Source organism: Anoplophora glabripennis, unplaced genomic scaffold (assembly GCF_000390285.2).
Source record: "Anoplophora glabripennis isolate ALB-LARVAE unplaced genomic scaffold, Agla_2.0 scaffold52, whole genome shotgun sequence".
Lineage (NCBI taxonomy): Eukaryota > Metazoa > Arthropoda > Insecta > Coleoptera > Cerambycidae > Anoplophora > Anoplophora glabripennis.
In genome coordinates this window covers 1507092-1530453 of record NW_019416264.1, presented here as the reverse complement: position 1 = coordinate 1530453, position 23362 = coordinate 1507092, and the positions used below count along the sequence as shown (strand labels likewise).

At 33.6% G+C, this 23362-nt stretch overlaps 1 protein-coding gene and 1 non-coding gene across 2 annotated transcripts; both read left to right on the top strand.

Annotated features, from left to right (window-relative positions):
• Positions 1 to 1062: 1062 nt before the first annotated feature.
• Positions 1063 to 1176, top strand: Trnal-caa. The gene is made up of 2 exons: positions 1063 to 1100; positions 1132 to 1176. It is a non-coding gene; the product is annotated as a tRNA-Leu (tRNA).
• Positions 1177 to 5716: 4540 nt separating this feature from the next.
• On the top strand, positions 5717 to 22392 carry LOC108903381 (class E basic helix-loop-helix protein 22-like). The gene is made up of 5 exons (XM_018705539.1): positions 5717 to 5845; positions 13345 to 13350; positions 16442 to 16683; positions 19230 to 19373; positions 22095 to 22392. Exons 1-5 carry the CDS (start codon positions 5717 to 5719, stop codon positions 22390 to 22392), a joined length of 819 nt encoding a protein of 272 aa, XP_018561055.1.
• Positions 22393 to 23362: the final 970 nt, after the last annotated feature.

Below are 23362 nucleotides of genomic sequence, written 5' to 3'. Positions count from 1 at the left end.
GGATTGAAGTTGTGCTAAACGGTTCAGAACAGAATTAGAGGAGAGAAAGGACCAGCAAGAGAAGAAATAAGAGTGGAGTGTTAGACAGTGATCGAAAGGTATAAAACCTTAATATAAAACAAACTGGTATTAGATTTAATATTGAAACCCAAATAATTGGATATTGTTATTTCATTAAATTAGACTAGGACGAGGCGTAGGTAGAGTTTAAGAAAGTTTTATGGATCGAAGATTGGATAATGTTGGTAAAGTAAAAAAAAATTAAATTAAGTGTTAGCCATTCATATTATTTTATTTAATTGGAAATATAGTAAATTCAAGTCATTAAATTAATTAGAAATTTGTTTTACAAAAAATAGAATAACTACCTAGTCAATTAAAATTCAAATACATATATATTTTTTTGTCTTTGCCCTCTCAAAATTTAATATCTAAATTCATTAATCAGTGTAATAGGTATTTTAAAATTAGTTTACTAATCTTCTCAGAACCTTACCCTGAGGTGAAATTATTCATGTTAGATTAAAATTTGATAATATCTTAAATTAATTTGTTTTCAAACAAAAGCTTTTTCTAAACATAGTGAACAAAATTTTGAATTAAAGTACGATTATATGCTCATGTGAGCTGGCGCCCAGGCAAGAAAGAAGGAAGTAAAATACAAAGAAGTTAAGCAAAATAAGAAATTAAGGTAAGAAAAATTTCTATATCTCAAGGAATTACTACAATATACATATAATGTAAAACGTTGTTAATTGTTATTTGTTCCATTTTATGCAACTTACATTTCTGGAACAATTATCTTAACTGAACGAACCCCTACGGCCATCTATGCAATACTGTAGCAACAGTCAGCTTTACACTGGAACTGTTAGATGGCAGGTAGTAAGGGAATTAAATAAAATCTCTAATGGGAAAATTAAACAGTCTGTTTTGAAATACTTTTAACTATTTAATAATGTGTAGAGAAATAAAAATATTAACTATATCAAATTTATGAAAAAATTAGTTAGCAAATCATAGAATAGGTTTTTATATAATTTATTCGAATAAAAACGCAATGTCAGGATGGCCGAGCGGTCTAAGGCGCCAGACTCAAGGTTACCTTGCCTATTCCATAGGTTTCGAGCGTTCTGGTCCACTCTGTGGGCGTGGGTTCGAATCCCACTTCTGACATAACTTTTTTTTCATTTATTTGTGTTAAATGTACTTTTTTCAAAGTTAAATATATTTTCTCTTCTTCAAATGCAAAATGTAAAATAAAATAGGTGGAAACAAACGTATATTACATTTTTCTATTACGAAGTAATTAGATATTACTGAATTACTCTTAATTATGTTATTGTATACACTGTTTTAATAAAATGAAAAAACTTTGTCTCTATTTTTTTATTTTAATACCTCCTTAAAAGTAAGTTAGCGGAATTAAGTGAGACTATTTCTTTATGGACACGATCCTGAAAAATCATTATTTGACAACTACTGGTTTTCCATTGTCACGAATGCCTGGCCTACTATGATTTTTTCCAGTAGTGCTTTTTTCAGAAAATCATATTTGGGATTTCTTTTATTATTTATTTAAAAATAATAATGTAAGATTGTTCTATATCCTCTTAAAATAGTTGTGTATAAAATTTGAAGAAAATATGGTTATTTTTCTTTGCGCTGATGAACTTTAAAAAAATGTAAAATAGAACTTTGAGGTGTGTGTCTATTATGCCATGAAATTGAAAATAGAACACGATAAGGCTATTCTAACTCATCTAAAAAAGTAATTTAAAAATTTAAAGAAAATACCTATATTTATTTGGTGTTTTGGAGGCTTTACAATAGTTCTAAAGCAATACTTAGTTGCAAATGATTGCCATAAAAAGATTAACTTGATTCCACCGCCCTTTTTGAATTTAAATGATTGTTACCACCAAAAACAAGGACACACTGTATTTTGACAAATTGAATGGAATGCGTTTTATTATTGCCGTTAATTATTTATTTTTTTAAATTTTCAACTAAACATCCGTAAATGTCAAGCATGTTTTCAAATACGTATTTCTCACTTTCGAAAATAACAATTTTAAGATTAAATTGTTCATAAAAGGCAATTGTATGTGATTTGCCTGTGGAACTGTCGCTAGTCATTCGTTTGCGGTCAGGATCAAAGGACACGTTTAGTTTAATTGAATTCCGCTAAACGGCAGCACTTTGCAGTGGCTCAACCCCTGGTTGCTATGGTGACAGCTTCCTCTTTTGTTCTCTTTAGCACTCGTGCTTTAGTTAGGGGTGTTCATAATAAAACTGACATATACGGACCAGTGGCGTTCTAACGTAAAATTTAGATCGAAAATGTTCGTTATCTATTTCCCTCTTTTCAGTTAAAGTTATTGCGACATTTAATTTAGAAAATAATTGGCGCATTCATATAAGTACCTCAAAAATAAAGCAACTATTTATCAACTGAGGTGACAACGTAATTATTTAACTTCTCATTTCTACATAGTCATAATTGTTTTAAGGCAGCATATAAAATTTTAGTAGTACAATTAATTACAGTATAAAAATGCGTAAAATAAACTACACTATTATGAAGTGTGAAAAGTGTGTGAGGAGGACCTTATATGCTGAAAAAAAAAATTAGTATAATCACGTGAGACATTCGTAAAACACCCTATAGCATTCGAGAGCATTGTTTTCAATTTCTGTGCATCAAAAATCTACACGTACATAAAACCGCTACTCAAGAAACACAACTGCTGTTTAACAATTGTCCGTTCTGCGTTGAATGCAAAAGGTCCGAAGTTAGTATGTCGAAGAACAAAAAAGTTTGTCAAAAATTACAACAGCAGTGGCGAACGCATTATCTTATCTCAGTATTGACTGATGATTTGTTGTTTTCAAATAAATTTCGTATTCAACTACTCCTTGAGGTGCCAGTAATTTTACACTGTGTTAATTTTTTTGAACACCTTGTGTCACAAATATGAGCACTACCAATGGCATCGATGATATGCAACATTTGTGTCAATAATTATTTTACCTATCTAAAGAAATCAACCATAAGGGAGCAGTACCCATCTAAGGATACACAATCTGTATAATGCAATTTTTTAAACATTGGTTTTGATATCGTACCATATGGAAGTCGACGTACAAATCTAAAAACATTAATTTCGAGTTTTCGAATTTTCTCATTCCAAGGTGATATAAAATAAATAATTAAGTAGGTAAATTCATAGTTTTAATTCTAACTTGATTTATTTTATTTAGCATTTAAGGTAAATGTGATTTCCAAACAGAACATAAGTTCCATATCTCCTTAATTACATAATTGAAAGCATTAAATTTATTTAGCAGTTATTACTTCGCAACAAAGCCACCGCTGGAACTGCCGCCTATTAATAAGTACAAGAGTTACCACGCTAAATTTTATAGCTGGAAGCCGGCTAAGGAGACCCTGCATCCATTTTAGGCTGCCAATTTCCATCATTTAACAAGCAGTCTGTGGCGATAAGCTACATTGTCTGTGGTGGTATCATATTTTAGTTGAGCTTCCTATTAATAGATAGCGCATAATCAGTACATTACATCTGTCCACCAAATTCGTTTTACTTTTACAATTTTTTAATTTACGAGTTAAATAATGATTTCATACAAAAATAAAGAAATGCGAGTCAAGATTTTTCCTTACTATTTCATTTTATATAATGTCTAAAAAGGTGACAATCGCCCTATTATAGCACCACTAAAGATGAGCCCCAATTTCGAAACAGATTTTCTCGCGAGCAGCTAAACTAAGTTTAATGATATTATTCTTTTAATTCCAGATTTGTTTCTGGATGCCGGCTAAGGAGACCCTGCATCCGTTTCGGGTTGCCAATTTCCAGCATTTAAGTAGCAGTCTGTGGCGATAAGCTATACTGTCTGTGGTAATACGTACATATTTAAAGATAATGTCAAAAATATATTTATTTTGCAGTTAGTTTTTATTATTGTACCCATGAGATCAGGTATGGTAAAGGAATGGGATATGTGAATGCGTTTATTATTTATTTTTAAATTTGCAGTAGGTGGAAGGAGATGAGTAACAATCAAAACGTTTTCCTGTACATAAAATTTGTTAGGTACGTTGTCCTTACAAAAATAAGAAAATACAATAATATTAAGACAAACAAATGATTACAACAAATAGCAACAATATGATGGGACTCATGACTATCATATAATACAGCTTCTATTAAACTCAATGAAAAAATCTCCTACAAATTTGTTGTTGTTATTTCATCTACACATTAGAAAATGCGTGCTAATTATAGAATTTTCTCTACTTTTTAAACAAACCGGTAAACAAAACATATTTTTCCCCTCAGTACACGTCATTGTAACGATGAATAGCGCAGAAGGTATTTATTTATTTTTACGTCTTGACGTAATAATGAAAAGTAGCCAAGTCGGAATGACAACACGATCCTACAAGAATGGAACATCTGCAGGGCAGGTTCTGCATTTTTTCCAATTCTCTAATCGAATACTGTTGCCTTATTTTCCAGTTTTATTTTTATTTTACCATAACGTACAATCCAGGAATCGCCTTTTATGGAATGTTCGTTTGCATTGTTCACGTTATTGTAACTGTTATTCTTCTCCATTGTCGCGACTCTACAAGTTCCTAACTACATCCGTGTATTGGACGCGTGTAGTATTTAATATTTTATGGTTAAATTGCAACGTTTATTTGGCCCACAGAAGAGAATTTGTTACATACATACATACAATAATATAATAGAAAAGAAAACGAACGAAACAAATATTATATTTAAGTATAAAAAGTAATAGTACCTTTTTTATAACGGTATATCTCCGGTGAAAGGTTAAATGACTGTCGAAATTTAAATTTCCAAATAGCAGAAATGCCATAAGAAATGTTTCTCCCAAATGCAAAAAGTATGGTAGAAAATAGACGCCTCTACGTGATAATAGGGACGATACTGTTCCATATCATTGAATATTTGAATATATTTAAAACATGTTTAAATTATCAGTGCCAAATATGCTAAACGTTTTTAGGCGACTCACAATCTTAGAAAGTTCCAAAAAATGTTAGTGAAAACTTCCCCTTAAGTACAAACAACTACCCTTTATTATAAATGACTGTTTACTCTTTAGAATTAGAGTGGGTTTCCTCATTTGGAATCGTAGTGTTATCCTTCACACTTTATAATCTTCCCCTCCCCTCGCAATCTACGTCCCTGCTTCCTAACCCCTATAATGCTTCTCATGGGGTCGCATCTGTCAATTTTTCAACTCTAGTTTCGCCTAGTGTTGTGGTGGTTTAGTTTGTATTTAAGATTAATTTTAACCGTGCCCAAAATACAAATAAATAATAAAAACTCCCAAGTAATATTATTAAAATCACAACCTTCATAAATAATGTGGTGTTAAATCGAAAATACAAGATGGGTAGTGTGTTGTTACGAATAAATAACTAGAATGCTGTATTCTGAGGGATGTAGATCGCACAAATGTATCCAAAAGTTGCAACAAATGAACGTGAGTCTTATAAAATTTGTTTACTTTTTACTATAAACTATTAGAAACATCTGTTGAGATGGAGTTCAGTTAACACAGTGATTGCAAGACCTAGTGGTGAAAAGGTGGATGCAAAGAGGTTTAAAATAGTGCAGGAACTGTCCTTGATGTTATTATTTATTAATTAGCAATAATGAAATCTTTTGAATGCGAATCTTCCTCTGAAGGTGATGAACCTACCGTCCACGCCATCTCTCGGGGGGTGGTGGAACCGCCGCAGTGGTTGCGGGAAAACGCAACGCCCGGCTGGGGGTGGCAGGCAGCTGTAAGTATTTTCACATTACAGTAAACTTGACAGAACGTTGTATTGATCGCGTTGCTTCCTGGTGATTTTTTTGTATTGTGATACAAAACCTCAACAAGTTTTCACTCACTTTTTCAGATTTTTCAAAGAAAGATTTCTGTAATTTCAGTAATAAACAGTTATTCACATTTTAAAGGAAATACTATAAGGTTTTGAGTATAGATCTAATCAGAATTAATTGTATTGTTTAATAGTATATCGGGTGGGGTATTTATCTTGAGACAAAATAATATCTCGGTTGGACTCGATTATTTCGAAAAAAGTTTTAGACAAAAATTATAGGGCACCGAGGAAGCCATTGAAAAGTCCATATTAAGACTTCCGGTCTAGACCGGAAATGGTGATTTTAGATTGGAAGTTGATTTTTTAAATGGAAGCACCACGGGTTTCGATAGAAAAACGAAAAATAAATACTTTTTGTTCTTATTATTTCTTTCGATTTAACCCATATTTTGGCCATAAAATGGCCATAAAAACAAAGAAACAACAAAAATCTTGAGACTACGGAGTACTTTATTGGGATCACTAAAAAAAAACTTGACATGACCTTTAAAATGACCTTGACCTTGACTTCAAGGTTGTTTGAAGATTAAGTTCAAAATTTTAAATGGGACCCTCTTTTTTGACCTCAGAAATTACAAGAGCGGGAAGTTTTACAGTAAGATATAAACTTAACCTCAAGAACAAGATCAGATATCAAGGTACTCTCTTGTGTCAAGATTTTTGTTTGTTTTTATGGACATTTTATGGCCAAAATATAGGTTAAATAGAAAAAATAATAAGAACAAATAGTCTTTTTTTGTTTTTATGGACATTTTATGGCCAAAATATAGGTTAAATAGAAAAAATAATAAGAACAAATAGTCTTTTTTTGTTTTTCAATCGAAATCCGTGGTAAGAAATGGGTGTTTCCATAAAAAAATCAACTTCCGGTCTAAAAACAAAACCTTACGGTCTAGACCGGAAGTCGTAATATGGACCTTTCAATGGCCACCTTGATGCCCTATAATTTTTGTGTGAAACTTTTTGATTTGATTGATTTAAATTGATATAGTACGTCACTATTCATGGTCATAAATTCTTCCTTCTTTATTTTTATAATACTACTCTTAGAACAAAAATCTCCTTTGTATTTTAATTTCCATGGGTAATTTCAGTAATTCAGATTTAATATACTTATACAATATTAAGCCGTCTTCAGATAAAGAAGTCATTCGACAAATATTTGTCATACGCCACGTAGAAGGTGTAATTGATTATATCAGTGACATTTTTCTTATTACGATTATATTTGAAATTTTCCACGAATATATATTTTAATAGTAAGAATGAGATGATAAACATATAATAATTATTATTATTCACTAACGCATTCAATGATCTATATCACTGTAGAGAATAAGACATAAATTGACTTTGTACTGATGGGAACCTCTCCAAATCTGGATCTGCAGAAGAGAACCAAGTGAAGATTTTGTTCTATGCATAATTATATGGATAACTGTGTGTTTAAGTGCAATAAAATAAAAGATTTTCACAGTAATGTGCGCAACAATATTAATATTAATTTGGAAAGATATTTAAAGATTCCAATTATAGTGTTTCACCCTTTGATGTTACAAATGTAGTTTTATTTTAGAACAAATAATGTAAAGTCTGATTTTACTTTTATACCTATGAAGCTGGTTAGAAGTCTATAGCTATAGCAATATAAATCAATATCTCTATTGCATCAGGATTCTATTAATAGTTTCTCTATATTTATCCTCTTGATTAATACAAAACTTATTATTATTTAAAGTTATGCTCTATTATTTGGAGTACGTGCAAAAAATTATATTACAATTTTAATACCTATAATATTAGCTAAGTAGAATAATTGTTTTATCATTCTAGATACATCAATACATTAATTACGGTTTTTATTTCACTTATGTATCAATTTCGCACAAAGTTTGATGCAATGTTATAAAAATATATCAATTCCAAGCCATTGAATAACCTAAATTAATATAATTTAAAGTTAAGATGACTTTACCATTAAGATGATTGCGTTTAGTAAAGTTAAATTCCAAAATGTAGTAGTGCAGTAATAGGAGATGCGGTACTTGATGTGTCAAAAATGCGACTCAAAGATTAGACTGGATAGATCTAAGTATTCAGCTTCAGGTTCGAATCCCGCTGCAGTAGATCTATACCGTGGGTGCCTGTATATGTCCATCAACAGGTTGTAGGGACTGCAGGTATACCCGTGAAGAAAAAAAAAAGGAAAATCAATCAATCATAAAGTCATGAATCACTTTTCAACATAACATCCACGTATGGAAAACCTATAATTATAATAATTATATATGTGTTCTAGGAACACTGAATAAAGTGAAGAAATAGCTATTTTCTCCATACGTAAACAAATAATGTCATATCGTGTAGATGTATATCGATATATAAGGCTTTTTTTCGCGAGTGAATATTGGTGAATACGTCTGACTTGTAGTTACTGTTTCTATCTCTTTTAATCTTATTTCTAATCTTTTCTAACCTGAATAGATCGCGAAAATGTATATATTCACTATTCAGTGGTGCAGCCTGTCATATGTACTTTGACGACTTTGACATATGAGTTCTAACTTCTAACCATAATTTGTCATCCTTTATTGCTTCCATTAATCTAGTGTTGTGGGAATTGGTGTTATCTCACTATATAATATATGTATTTGCTTCAAATAAAACTAAAGGAATATATCAATGCTTTCTTTGGAATATTTTTAAGTGGCAAATTTTAAAAGGGTGAAAAGTATGTAGATTCTGATGTTGTAAGATATGCGAATATTCGACATAATCGTTATCGTAAGAGAATGGTATTTGGTCATTTATGTCAATGGCTACAAAACAGAAATTGGGACATGGCTCTATATTTTTTGATATTTTTGTGGAATGAGGATGATGATGTTCCTTATTTATGTTATAAGTTTAGAGAATCATATCATATATTCTCTATTCCAGATCCAGAAAAAGTGCCTAGAAACAGCCCATTTTGCTTCAAGGCCCCCCATATATGTGTTTTTAAATTTTCTATAAAAAAAATTAAACTAGGAAGAGGTTAGGTCGGTTTTTTATGTAATTCATACGAAAAAGACCTGAATTACAAATGATTCCACCAATATTATCTCTGGCCTAGGTCACAAAAAAAAGAGGATAATCCTGAAGCAAAGTGGATGGCAAATATGTCCCATATAAAAAATTAATCTTACCATTAAGTAAAATATTTGCCGTTTCAACGTCTACGTTTACTAAAACATCTGTGCCTCTAAAGTTTAAATTTAAACTGACCACTTCCACAGTCGTATCAGAATCCTTCATTTTGCTGAACGATTTTTATCCTCATTCAAACAAAATGTCAAAAAGAAAAAGGTTAAGTTACCTTCTGACAATGCTAGTTGAATATACCTACCAATAGAATATTCAGCTGAAGGGCGAGGAGTTCAGTCATTTGATCTAAACTTGTGACGTCACATAGTAGTTTAAATGACTGACTATTCTCATACTACACATACTACAACATACGACTTCATTCGCGAAAAAAGCCTATATATTCTAAGGCATGTCTTCACTTGTCAAAGCTATTTATCATGTGTTCATATTTCACATCGTGTTTAATTGGCCATTTTAGCCAAATGTTTGACACATTTATGCTTGACAAATGTTTGGCGAGTACCCATATCGTCTGAAGGTGGCTTTAATATAGTTTTAAGAAAATAATACATTTGGAGAGTAGCTGTTACTTCTGTCTCAGAATTATTTAGATTCTGGTCATTTTAAGTTTAATATAGCAGTTTTTGCAGTGGTACGTTATAAAAATTTTTGTAAAAAACAGCCATGCAAGACACTATTTATGGTATCAAAATTTAACCAAATATATTAACATCATCGGTGATTGCAAAAATATTTTTAGTTTACACAATTTGACATCACATAACTTTTTAAAAAAAGTTGCTTTTTTTCATTATCTCATAATGGAATATAATACAGTTCATTTTTTATATGCACCCTTTGCTCCAGTACTATATATACTCTAATATCAGTTTTTGTATGAAATTGTAAACTTAAAAGTTTACAAAAGTAAAACAATAAAACATTATCCGACACGCCTATCTTACTCTAGGATTTCAAATTATATCAAAATTTTATAAAAAAAAGATCCAGTGACTTTCATTGAACTAAATGAATAGAAACAATAAAACAATATCCTCTTCAACTCCAATTCTATAACAATTCTGGTAGTCTGGTAAATTCGCCTCAAATTTCGATAAACAATTATTTAATAAATACCAACTCTGTGGGATCACTTTCCAGTGCTAGACTCAACAGAGAACAGTTTGGAGACAGCGATATAATATTGATTGGTGTTAAACCATATATCTACATTATTAACGCCGGTCCTATTAACAACCTGCAGCAGGATTGCTGCATTGGTCTGGGGGAATCGAATGAATTTTCTATTCCGTCTGGGAATTACGCCAAATTAATACGTACATTCTAACGTGACGGTTAATACATGCTTCAAGTTCGTGTTATCTTGGCAATTATTAAGTCACAGTTAGAATGGAATCTAATTTGGCTGGTGCTGGTAGGTATATTTGGTGGATTGATATCTAAAGGCAAGGTTTCCGGGCATGTATTAAAATAATTATTAGATGTATAGAAATGTTTCTCTTATTTCTGTTGCAACGAATCAAAGGCGGAACGTCAATATTTTGGCAACATGTAACATGCAACATGAGGAAAATTTGGTAAAGCATGCTTGCATGGACTTTTCTGTATACTTCTAACATTCTTAAGACCTTCATTTAAATGTTTCAGTCATGAACAAAGTTCCAAATAAGCTTCATCTCATGTCAGCAGTCTTCCAAAATATTTAAAATTAGTTTTTGGTGCCATTATTCAATTAATTTATCTCCATTTAAATATTTGTTTTGTTTCAAATTCAAGTCTAAATTCATTCTCTAAAAAGCATATTAAATTTTTTTAACAGATTTTTTAGTAAAATTATCTTTCTGATTATCATCGTGGTGTTCAGGTTTTTCTTGACGTATCTTTGCTCGTGGTGTCGGCTTTATAAAAAAATTTCAGTCAGTTAAAATTCAAAATTTAAGGAAAATATGTATGTACGAGAGAAGTAATTAAGTAACATACCACTTTCGATATATTTTTTTAAATGCTTATACAAGGTGTATTCTAATGAAGGAACCCTTCAATTGGGACATAATACCTTAGTAGATATTTATTTCATTTGCAAATGCTGAATATTTAGGATATTCGATAAATTTATTTGATTCGTAATTGTATTTTAAAAAGATGTCTCTTATTTTAACAAAAAGTCAAATCATTTTCAAGGTATCTTTTAGTATAAAATAAATTTCTTCTTCTTCATCTAGTGGTTGATCCTTGAAAAGTCCCACAGCACTGCGGCCTAATTAGGCCTATTGTGCTTCCCACTACCAGTCCTTTTCAGCAAGTAGATTTGTCCTTTTTACAAAGTCCAAAAGCTTCCTTGCTGATACTTCTCTCAGTTCCTTGGGTTCCAAATAGGGTCTCCCAAGGAGCGCCATTCTACTACGTGCAAATCCCGGGCACTCGCCCAGGATATGCAGAGAAGTTTCATCCGCCGATTCACATCCTCGGCAGACCGGACTGTCTACAAGCTTTAGCTTATGTAGATGTTTCCTAAAGTGACAGTGTCCCGTTATGAGTCCTGTCACTTTCCTGAGCCGGATTCTGTTCAAGCTCAGTAGCTCATTCGCTCTTCCCTTCGAAGGATACTCCATAAGCTCCTTAGAATGGCTATGTCGTGGCCTTGAAGTCCAGTATTTCCTGTGTTCTGTCTCAGTCCATTTGCCCAGAGCCCGCCTGACCACACTGGGAGATGTGCCACAGAACGGCTCCGGGCCAATGAACTCTGTCTCGGATCCCTTCCTATCAAGTTCATCCGCTTTCTCATTTCCACAAATGCCTTTATGCCCTGGCACCCAACACAGTCTGAATGTATTGTTGGTGGCCAGTTCAGTCAGCATTTGTAAACAATCCCACACCAGTTTTGAACTTACCTTGTGTGCGGCTAAAGCTTTAATTGCAGCTTGACTATCAGAGAATATATATATGAGTTTACGTCTGTAACCTCTACGTACATTATCTGCCAGACACGCCATTATCGCGAAGATTTCTGCTTGGAATACAGTGGGGTACTCCCCCAGACTGTAGCTTGCACTCTATCTGGGTCTGAGTTCATATATTCCTGCACCCGTCCCTCTGGTCATTTTGGAGCCATCTGTAAACCATACTAGGCTCCACCTTTCCAGGGTATTAAACCTTTCCTCCCACTTGCTTTGATCCTCTATTCGAGTCTCAAATGGCTTGTGAAAGTGAAACCTTGGAACCATCTTGTCGGATACCATCCCTAAAGCTGGTTCCGATATAGATGTGTCTATGATCCTGGAGTGGGAACCACCCCTCCAGTCATTGTTATTCCTGAGTCGATATGCTGCTAGCCGCGCTTCTCTTTCCACCACTATATGCAGCGGTGGCAGATTTAGCATGACTTCTAGTGCAGCTGTCGGGGTCGATGCCATCGCCCCCGTTATACCTAAACAGGCCAATCTCTGAATTCTATTCAGTTTGTCCCTCGCTGTGGTCTGTTGTGTTTTCTGCCACCAAACCACAGCGCCGTAAAGGATCCTAGGTCTTACTATCGACGTATACAACCAGTATGACATCTTTGGTTTCAGTCCCCAGGTGCTTCCAATAAGGCGACGGCATACACACAATGTCTGCCTCGTCTTACTCACCACTTTTTCCAAGTGCGCATTCCAGGTAAGCTTATTATCCAGTATCACTCCTAGATACTTTACTTCCCTGGAAAGTGTAATGCTCCTCTCTCCTATCATAGGTTCAGAGAGTCCAGTTAAATTCCTTCTCCTGGTGAAGGGTACTACGACCGTTTTGTCAGGGTTTACTGACAGTGCCTGCCCCTTACACCAGTCATCTATCCATTTCAAAGCCTCTTTCATGAGTTCTGAAACGATAATATTATGTTTTCCGACTATGAGAACGACTAAGTCGTCCGCATAGCCTTGTGTATAAAATCCCTTTCGATTAAAGCCCTCCAGTGCGCCGTCCACCACTAATCCCCATAACAAGGGAGACAGTACGCCTCCCTGGGGGCAGCCCCGGCCTACCTTACACCTGAAAGTCTCTCCCGAAAGGGTAGCTGTTACTGTCAGGTTTCTCAACATGGTATCTATCCAACGACACAAAGTGTCATCAAGGCCCCTGTTGCGAACTGCCGAATTAATAGATTCGAAAGGTGTATTATCAAATGCCCCTTCAATATCTAAAAAAGCTGCCAAAGCTAGATCTTTGTCGTCCATCGCCCTCCCTATCCTAGAGACTAGGCTATGAAGGGCTGTGTCGACTGATCTGCCTGCCTGATAGGCGTATTGGTACCCGTGCAGAGGATTTGCCCTCAACACCCCGTCCCTTATATGCCTATCAACTATTCTCTCCAACGTTTTCAGGAGGAAAGATTTTAAACTTATCCGGCGATATGCCTTTGCCTGGGCATACGATGGACGCCCTGGTTTAGGAATAAACGCCACGTTCGTCGATCTCCATGCCAGCGGTATATAACTAAGTGCAATGCTGGCTCTAAAGACGTGAATTAAAACCGGAGCTCGACAGTCCACTCCCTGCTGTAACAGTACAGGTAGGATTCCATCCGCTCCTGGTGATTTAAATGGGTCAAAAAAACTTATTGCCCATCTTATTCGTGACTGACTCACCACCATCTTGGCAACCTCCCAGTTCTGTCGAGACCCGGTCGTTACCCTCTGCTCCATGATTTAATAACCTGGAGCCTGGAAAGTGAGTATTTAGAAGTAATTCCAATGTCTCCCTTCCAGTTTTAGTATATTCCCCACTCGGTGCTTTAAGAGACCCGAGTTTCGTATTTCCATTCTTAGAGAGAAGTCTCTGGAGTTTAGCACACTGTGGGACACTGTTAATATCCTCACAGAACTTTCTCCATGAGTCTCTCTTCGCTTTCCTAATTTGTTTATTATATTCAGTGAGGGTTGCTCTATAAGCCTCCCACTCTCCTGTCCGCTTTGCTCTATTGAAAAGTTTTCTTGTCTGTCCCCTCAACTGCGTGAGTTCCTTGCTCCACCAGGGTACGGTGTGCTTGTCGGACCTCACTTTGATAGGACAGCTATATTCATATGATCTTGTGACGGCGTTTTGGAGTTCCTCCACAGCCTTCTCAAGATCATATGTGTTCCTTAGTTAAAATAAACTTAACACAGTTGAAAAAAAATCTAAAACTAAAAAATATAAGAGCGTTTTTGTTATGAATATAAATTTTAATACAATGTAGTGGCTTAGAAATTTGCCACTTACTAGGTACTCTTTGAAACTGTTAAAACTTTTACGAAAATGTTAATGATTATGTTGCATTTAAAATTATTTGCAACAGAAAATTCTCATACACGTTCTTTGTGACTCGGAACAGTTTTAGAGTTATTTTCTTTTTACTTAACTGTATAATAAACTTATTTTAAACATTAGAAAAAAACTTTACATTAATGACAAGCTTTTACAAAATTTTGGGATTATTCTGTAATAGTTTTGAAAAAGTATGTAATGTTGCTAGATTTATTAAAAATATTAAAATATTGATCTCTGCAACACCAATAAAAAAAAAATTAAGTCTTTGCTCCAAAAGAATTAGTTTGATTTTATAAATTTAGTTTTGTCTAATCAGAACTAGCTCATACTGAGAAAATAAATATACAATTTTTCCTGAAATAAAGTTCACAAAAATATATTACACAGTTTACTTTTCGAAAAACTGTCTGTTTTTGTTATCAAAACTTTCGATCTAAATTGACTTAAAACTCAAATGTGACAGTTTCTTTATTTTGTTTATTTATTTTCCGTAGAGGTAAAAGATATAAAATATTTATTCTATTATTACTTATTCCATCTTTGAGAATAATCAACCAACAAAATAAAAATTCATGGAATTATTTAAAATGCGTATTTATTAATTTTTTTCCTTACAGTGTGGCAGTAATACTCAATTAAATCAAATAAGTAACCGAAAATGTCACAAGTAAATAATTATCTACAGACAACATCTCAAGCAATTCTTGTAAACACTCTTGTACATACTATCACAGTTATTAGACGATCCCAGTTAATTACCACACTTAATTGAAAATGAATATACAGGGTGTGTCATTAATAATGGTACACAGCTTAATGGCAGGTTATACTGACCTATCAATGTAAAAATATGTCTAACTTTTTGTATTTTACAATTTTGAATTTTTTAACTATAAATTAATGAACTGCGTTCAATTCTAAGTAAAAAAGATATACTTATCGATAAACTCAATCGTTTGCAAGATACATATGTTTTAAATTTTTGAGATTCGGCGGGGATTAAACTAGAAAATTATTTTTTCCAAAGTAGTTTGCATAAGACATAATAAATTGACAGCTGTCACTACAACACCATATTATTAATTATTAATCATAAAATATTCTCAAAGCAATCACCAGCCACTTCAATGCACTTTCTTAGCCTTTTTATTTAAATTTTATCTGACGTTAAATGAAGTTCTATGTTGTTTGATAAAATGAACTGATTCTTAAATATTTGTCCACAGTTGTTCTTGTCTTTGTAAACTAGAGATTTAAGATAGCCCCAAAAGTAAAAATCCAGCGGATTTAAATCAGGGCTACGTGAAGGCCAAGGTACTTCGCTACCGCGTCCAATCCAACGGTGCGGGAAATTTCTATTAAGATGTTCTCTTACTTCTCTAAAAAATAAAGACAAGAAAAAAACTACTTCCATTCAAATTGAGTAGAATTGACAGAAACAATATGGTATTGTATTGACAGCTGTCAATTTTTATGTCATTGCCTATTACTTTGGAAATAATAATTTTCTAATTTAATTCCCGCTGAATCTCCAAAACTTAAAAAGTTTATTTTATTTAGAATTGAACTTAGTGCAATAATTTCTAGTTAAAAAATTCAAAATTGAAAAATACGGTAAGTTAGACATATTTTACATTGATAAGACAGTATAACCAGCGCTCTCTAGACGTGACCCCAACACTGTTTGCATATTCGTATTTGCCACCTCAAAAAACGTAAAACTACAAATTTTTAAAACAAGCGGTACGTACATACTTAAAATATAGAAAAAAACGAAAATATTTTTTCAACTTTAACAGCCTCTGTTAAAACCAAAAAGGAGCAACAATTGATGAAGACATGTTTGGCTCAATCGCAATTTTTTCACGTAAATAATCTGCCATTAAGCCGTGTACCATTATTAATGACTCACCCTGTATTTGGACTAGCACAAAATCGACCTTGCTTACGAGCCTATCGAAGTGCTATGAATTCATGAGCATCAACCCCTTTAGTGGTAACATCTAGTTAACATCCAACCCCTCATAATTTATTAAACAGCCGATTAATCACTCGCAGGGCAGTTCAGCAACTGGTCCCAGCTCGTCTCAAGCGGTCACCGCTTTGGATCAAGTTGGCTTTGCACCTTTCTCGTCCAACTCCACCGAAGACAGTCAAATTCCCGGCAGGAGGACCCCTCTGGGGGCCGTGGGTCTCGGGGGATTCTACTTCCAGGGCTGTCAGCCGAACGTGGCCAGTCACGGACCTCCCTCGGATGAAAATAATCCCGATCCGGGTTGTTCCAGTCAGAGTGGTCACAGGTAATTGTCTGTTAGTCAGTATCGTCAAGTAATGGAAGTAAAAGTAAATGTAACATGTATTTTAGTTATCAGGTCGCCAAAATAAACAGAGACCATTGACCACCATCATTTTTCCTCTAACACGACTCTGCAAAAATAGAATGTCTAATAAATTGAGGACATTTAAAGAAATAGATTTAAACTCGATTTAGTTCAGTTGCCCAACAAAAGTCACAAATTTTAATTAGATGTAACCAGTGGCGTCGGGTTTAAGAAATGTATAGAATTTATTTTTTACTTAAATTAGAGCAAAATAATTGGCTTTGTGGTGCTTCTAACATTGGAAGTACTGTTAAATCTATCATCATATTTGTTAGAGTTATATATTTAGCAGAACGCAGAATTTTCATACGAACGCTTTATTTCTTGTACTGGACAAATTACAAAGTTCGTAACCATAACATACTTTTTTGTAGTAATATCAATCTAACAAATGAACTACAAATTACATGACATTTAACCTACAGTGTACATAACTGGCATGAGTGAAACATTAAATGTATTGAGCGAATCCATTGAGTGGAATTATTGACTTTCACTTAATCTTGACTATTTTGACAGTTTTACTCTTATGATAGATAATATTTGATTAATTCCACTTAAAATAGGTGTCAGTTAAGTAAGTAGCCGAAATAAGCTCGTATTTAGTATACTTGTACCTAAATCAGGGTAAATGTCCTCAATTTTGAGTTGTCCCTACCATTACCTAACTATGTGCGTTATCTATTATTCCCATCGTCTTCTTACAAGGTCATCTCGGACAGGTTCACGTGTGAAAGGTGGCTATAAATAGAGATATTCAGTTATCCTGATGAAAATTGTATTTAATACAGTGATTTAATTACAAATTATAATTAAAAACAATAATATATTAGGTCTCAATTAAAATTCCTTCTTGGTTCAAATTAGATATCACTTAAAAACCACATTTTTTCTTTTAGTTTTCTGTGGAATTGGAGTTAACCTGTTCTCTTCGTTCATAGTACATTATTTTTTATTTGCCAGAAATGAGAAATAATAGGATTGATTCAAAATATACACAATTTTGAAATTTAAGAAAGTCTATTTAAAGAGCTTCTTGAAGTGCTCAAGCTTACGGATAAGCTTATGGAATTGTAATAAGTCCAAAAATTATTTTTTGTTGAATAATACTGTTGGACTTATTTATATAGTTTTGAACCTAGTCTGTTAGGATATGTTAAATTCACTAAAATGTGTTCTCAATAAAAAATTTGTATGAATTCGAATTTTTATCTCCTTTTTCGTTATTGACAGTCTTTTAGTCTGTTTGTTTCAATCAAATATTTTGAGATATACAAGTTTGAGAACTGTGTAAAATTCAACAAATATTGCATTTGCTATTGGCTATACAGGGTGTTTCATAATGATGTGCAAATATTTGAAGGAGATGTTTAGAAAATAATTTTAGGGGGGTACTTCTAAAACATTTTTTCGATTTCAGCCCCCCCCTTGAGAAAATATTTAAATCTCAAAATGGCAGAAAAAATTAGCTTTTATTTTTTTTATTAAATTTTTAGTTCATATTTGCTTAGCTTTTCCTATTGATAAAAAAGAATTTTTGCAAAAAGTATGTCAAAAATGACATGAAATGAATGAATGAGGTACAATAATTTATTTTGTACCCGTAAACCATTAAGTGTACGAAAAAATGGGAAGAGTAAAAAAGTTTCTAAATAAAATATAGTATTAAAAGCTTTTTTTGTTGTTGGCTAACGTTGAAAAAAGTTGTGAGAAATAAAACAAAGCGGTGCTAATTTCTTTAATTTAGACATAAACCAGAAAAAAAGACTACCAAAAAATACCAGTCAACTAGTTGTTAATAATTCAAATTTCTAAGTTTAATCGTTTTCGTGAAAAAAAAATTAAAGCTAATTTTTTCGGCCATTTTGAAATTTTAATATTTTCTCTGGGGGGGGGGGAGCTCAAATCGAAAAAATATATTAAAAGTACCACCCCCTTAAAATTACCTTCTAAACACCTCCTTAAAATATTTGCTGATCATTATGAAACACCATGTATAATAAGTGCTAAAAATTAACCAGATCAGTTAAATTATTAGTTATTAGAAAAATATTAAATGTACAGGATGTTTGGAAAATGGTGGTCAATCTTTCGGATTTGGATAGGTATTTTATTTAGAAAAATATGCCACCGATACCCTGTATCTCCGCCACTGGATCATGTAAATTTTAGGACTCACACTTTGGACAATGTTTACATAAATACATGTGCCCAGTTTCAAATTACTTCACTTACTAGTTTTTAAATTATTTAAATGAATTAAAAATATTTTTTGAAGTTTAACACCCTGTATCTTTTTAACGAAGCGTCCTAGATAAAAGCTTTATAGGGGAGACTCCCTTTAAAATTCACCAAAGAATACGAGGTTTCATTTTTGGTCACCATTTGTGAATCACCCCGTATATCGTAAGCAATTACTTGTACCAACAGGAACTTTCTAAATACCATCTGATTTTATTTTTCAGATCTCAGGAATCTCGAGCACAACACCCACAAAACCCATCCTCCTCCAAAGGAAAAAATCGTCAAGGAAAAAGCGTAAGATTGAATATCAACGCACGGGAAAGGAGACGAATGCACGATTTAAACGACGCCTTGGATGAGTTGAGGTTAGACATCTAGCACCTATCTGCTAAACTAAAATTAATTATAGGTTCTAAATACCAAATATCAATTGGATTCATAACGCTTTAAAGATAATTTAGTCTTATACTTTTTATTCATGTGTCTCAAATTTTTTACGGAATTAACAATCTCACACCTACAGCCATGGACAGTCAAACGTTTCCCGTGTCAAGTGATCTTAAGATACGAATGCAACAGAATAGAATAAAAGTAGAAACACATTATTTTTTTAGATATAAGCTTTTTAACTTATTTAGGTTGATACATTAATGGTTCATTTTTTTCATCCTCAGAGGACGAAGACAAAAAAAAATACTGTCGTATCAAACCGAATAAGTATAAACAATGAAACGATATATTACCATGGCCATGTTAGCAATAGGCCGGCCAGCAATAGAAACGGGCGGGCGGCAATGGCACCACGGTTAAACGTGAATCCCATGCCGCGCGCTCCAACAGTGTCTAGGTAGTTTAGGTACGTCATAATATAAAACTGAAACAATATTTTTACCAATACTTCGTAGGTAATTATATACCACTCTTTATAAAACTACAGTTAATACTACTCCTAGATATATGTGCAGAAGATTGAAGTAAGAAAATATATTATTGTAATATTTACACACTACATAAATATATTCTGTTTTAAAATTAATAAACAAGCTCTATTTTACAAAAAAATATTAACTGTCTTACATTTTTTCGATGGTTTTAATATAATTAGGCCCCGAATTTACAAAAAAATGAAAATATACAAAATCTTGCAACTAGACAAAACTATATAAAATGGAACTACTCTTAGATTATAAGTGATGAAAAAAATTCAGAAAACATATATACAGATGAAATATTTCGCGGAGACGTAGATCGGACTCTATACTATCGACCTGTCACTATTAAGTTAGGAAAAAATAGTTGATACTCGAGCTACGAGAGTTGGCCGGCGGGCCGTTCTTGTAAAAATTGAGTCGAAATATGTAAGAGTGCCGGCCAAAAATCAGAAAATTCAGTTTTTGGCAAAAAAACCTACAAGGCCCGTGCGTACCACCCTTTCCTTCATAGCCGACGGAAAAAGTACGTACATTTGGCAAAAATTCTATTTTTTTCGTTCAACCGACTCCCGCGGCATCCCGGCCAAGCCGAGTGTCGTTTTATGGCTGGGCCGTTACACAAAAAAATACGCAATTTTTATCGAAAATACCTACGCCGTTCCCTTCTAGGAATACGTGGCCGTCATCGGAATAGAAAAAAACAATATTTCGGGGCCCGGATTAGCGGCTGTGGGCCCTCAATTGGATGGCATTTTCTGAAATAGGAACTATTTTTAGTTTCTAAGTGCTGAAAAAAAATCAAAAAAATTACATACAGACGAAATATTTCACAGAGACCTAAAAATAGTTCCTATTTCAGAAAATGCCATCGAATTGAGGGCCCACAGCCGCTAATCCGGGCCCCGAAATATTGTTTTTTTCTATTCCGATGACGGCCACGTATTCCTAGAAGGGAACGGCGTAGGTATTTTCTGTAAAAATTGCGTATTTTTTTGTGTAACGGCCCAGCCATAAAACGACACTCGGCTTGGCCGGGATGCCGCGGGAGTCGGTTGAACGAAAAAAATAGAATTTTTGCCAAATGTACGTACTTTTTCCGTCGGCTATGAAGGAAAGGGTGGTACGCACGGGCCTTGTAGGTTTTTTTGCCAAAAACTGAATTTTCTGATTTTTGGCCGGCACTCTTACATATTTCGACTCAATTTTTACAAGAACGGCCCGCCGGCCAACTCTCGTAGCTCGAGTATCAACTATTTTTTCCTAACTTAATAGTGACAGGTCGATAGTATAGAGTCCGATCTACGTCTCCGCGAAATATTTCATCTGTATATATGTTTTCTGAATTTTTTTCATCACTTATAATCTAAGAGTAGTTCCATTTTATATAGTTTTGTCTAGTTGCAAGATTTTGTATATTTTCATTTTTTTGTAAATTCGGGGCCTAATTATATTAAAACCATCGAAAAAATGTAAGACAGTTAATATTTTTTTGTAAAATAGAGCTTGTTTATTAATTTTAAAACAGAATATATTTATGTAGTGTGTAAATATTACAATAATATATTTTCTTACTTCAATCTTCTGCACATATATCTAGGAGTAGTATTAACTGTAGTTTTATAAAGAGTGGTATATAATTACCTACGAAGTATTGGTAAAAATATTGTTTCAGTTTTATATTATGACGTACCTAAACTACCTAGACACTGTTGGAGCGCGCGGCATGGGATTCACGTTTAACCGTGGTGCCATTGCCGCGCGCCCGTTTTTATTGCTGGCCGGCCTATTGCTAACATGGCCATGGTACGATATATTCAGAAAACATTATTTAGTTTTATTATCAAATAAACATATTGTTGATAATAATTCAATCCGAATTATATCAAACAAAGTAGGTATTTTAGAGTAACGTGGAAGAAATCAAAACCTTCTGCCGACTTTGACGCCCTCTAGGGCCAATCGAAGCAATTTTAGATAGAAGTAAGTTTAGTTAATCCATTTCTATGTAGATCCAGGTATACACAATATTGGACACCTTGTATCGATATAATAATTATTATTGTTTTCACGAGTCCTATCTGCTGTTAACACTTGCAACGCCTATTCAAAAACATCTTGCATAGATAAAAAAAATTACCGATTACAAATTTGCAGGGCTGTTATTCCATACGCACATTCCCCGTCCGTCAGGAAACTGTCCAAAATAGCCACCCTCCTCCTCGCCAAGAACTATATCCTGATGCAGGCCAATGCCTTGGAGGAGATGAAGAGACTCATAGCATACCTCCAAGGAACCGCTGGAACGGTGGGGGCGGCGATAGTTGCTCCTCCCGGCTTCGACCTGCAAGGCTTCCCTGCTGCGGCGAAATTCCTGCAACAACAACAGGCGTTGCAGGCCGAGAACGCCAGGCACAGTGATGGGAATGGTGGAGAGTCTGGGCCAACGGTGTAGGATGTTTTTGCTTTGTAGCGTGTGGGTGGTACGAGGATTTTTTTAATTAATATTATTTTCCAAAGTTATACAGAATGTCCCGAATTTTAACAAGGAAAATTTAGGAACCTATAGAATAAGTAAAAATAATGGCACTTGTTTTGGAAAAGTTAGATATATTTTGTGTACCTATATTTTTGATATCGAAGAACATTATTTGAAGTCAAATAATGTTCTTCGATACCAAAAATTATTTGAAGTCAAATAATGTTGTTACACAATATATATTTAACTTTTTGATGGGATTTTTAAGAACAATTTTTGAATTTATTTAAATTAGCTTTAAAACCTTTAAAACATAAACAAACATGATGTTAAGGTTTTCTAAAAAATTTCTAAACACTGTGAAAAAGTCGGTGTGAGGAAATGTATTGTATCCGCTACATAAATAGGTACTCCAGATAAACTCATATTTGGTACACTTGTACCTAAATCGGAATAAATGTCCTTATTATTGAGTGACCCCACCAGATTCTATGGTTGTCGTTCATTGTCTTTGTCTATTCCCATCATCCTCATTAGGTCATCTCGTGGCGTGGTGTATGGCGTGTAGTGCTAGACAAGCATCCATTTATCCCGTTATTTTGGTTACAATTGTGTTTAAATGCAATGGTTCGATTACAATAATTAAAAATAATTATATATTGAGCCTCGATTAATATTTTATTTATTAATAGTTAAATAAACGGATAGTTAAATTATTACCTATACTTACTTACGTATCAGTAACGTGTAATATAGGTTATGGCAATCTATTCGTCCGATCTGTTAACCAATTCTTTTAATCCAGACCTAAAATATTGTGTCTGAAACAGATCTGTATAGAAACCACTAATGACATCTTATTAGTTTATGACTTTAATACAATGATATTTAAATCAAAATTTAAAAAGAATATAAAGTGATGCAAAACCACTTCAGATATTAATGG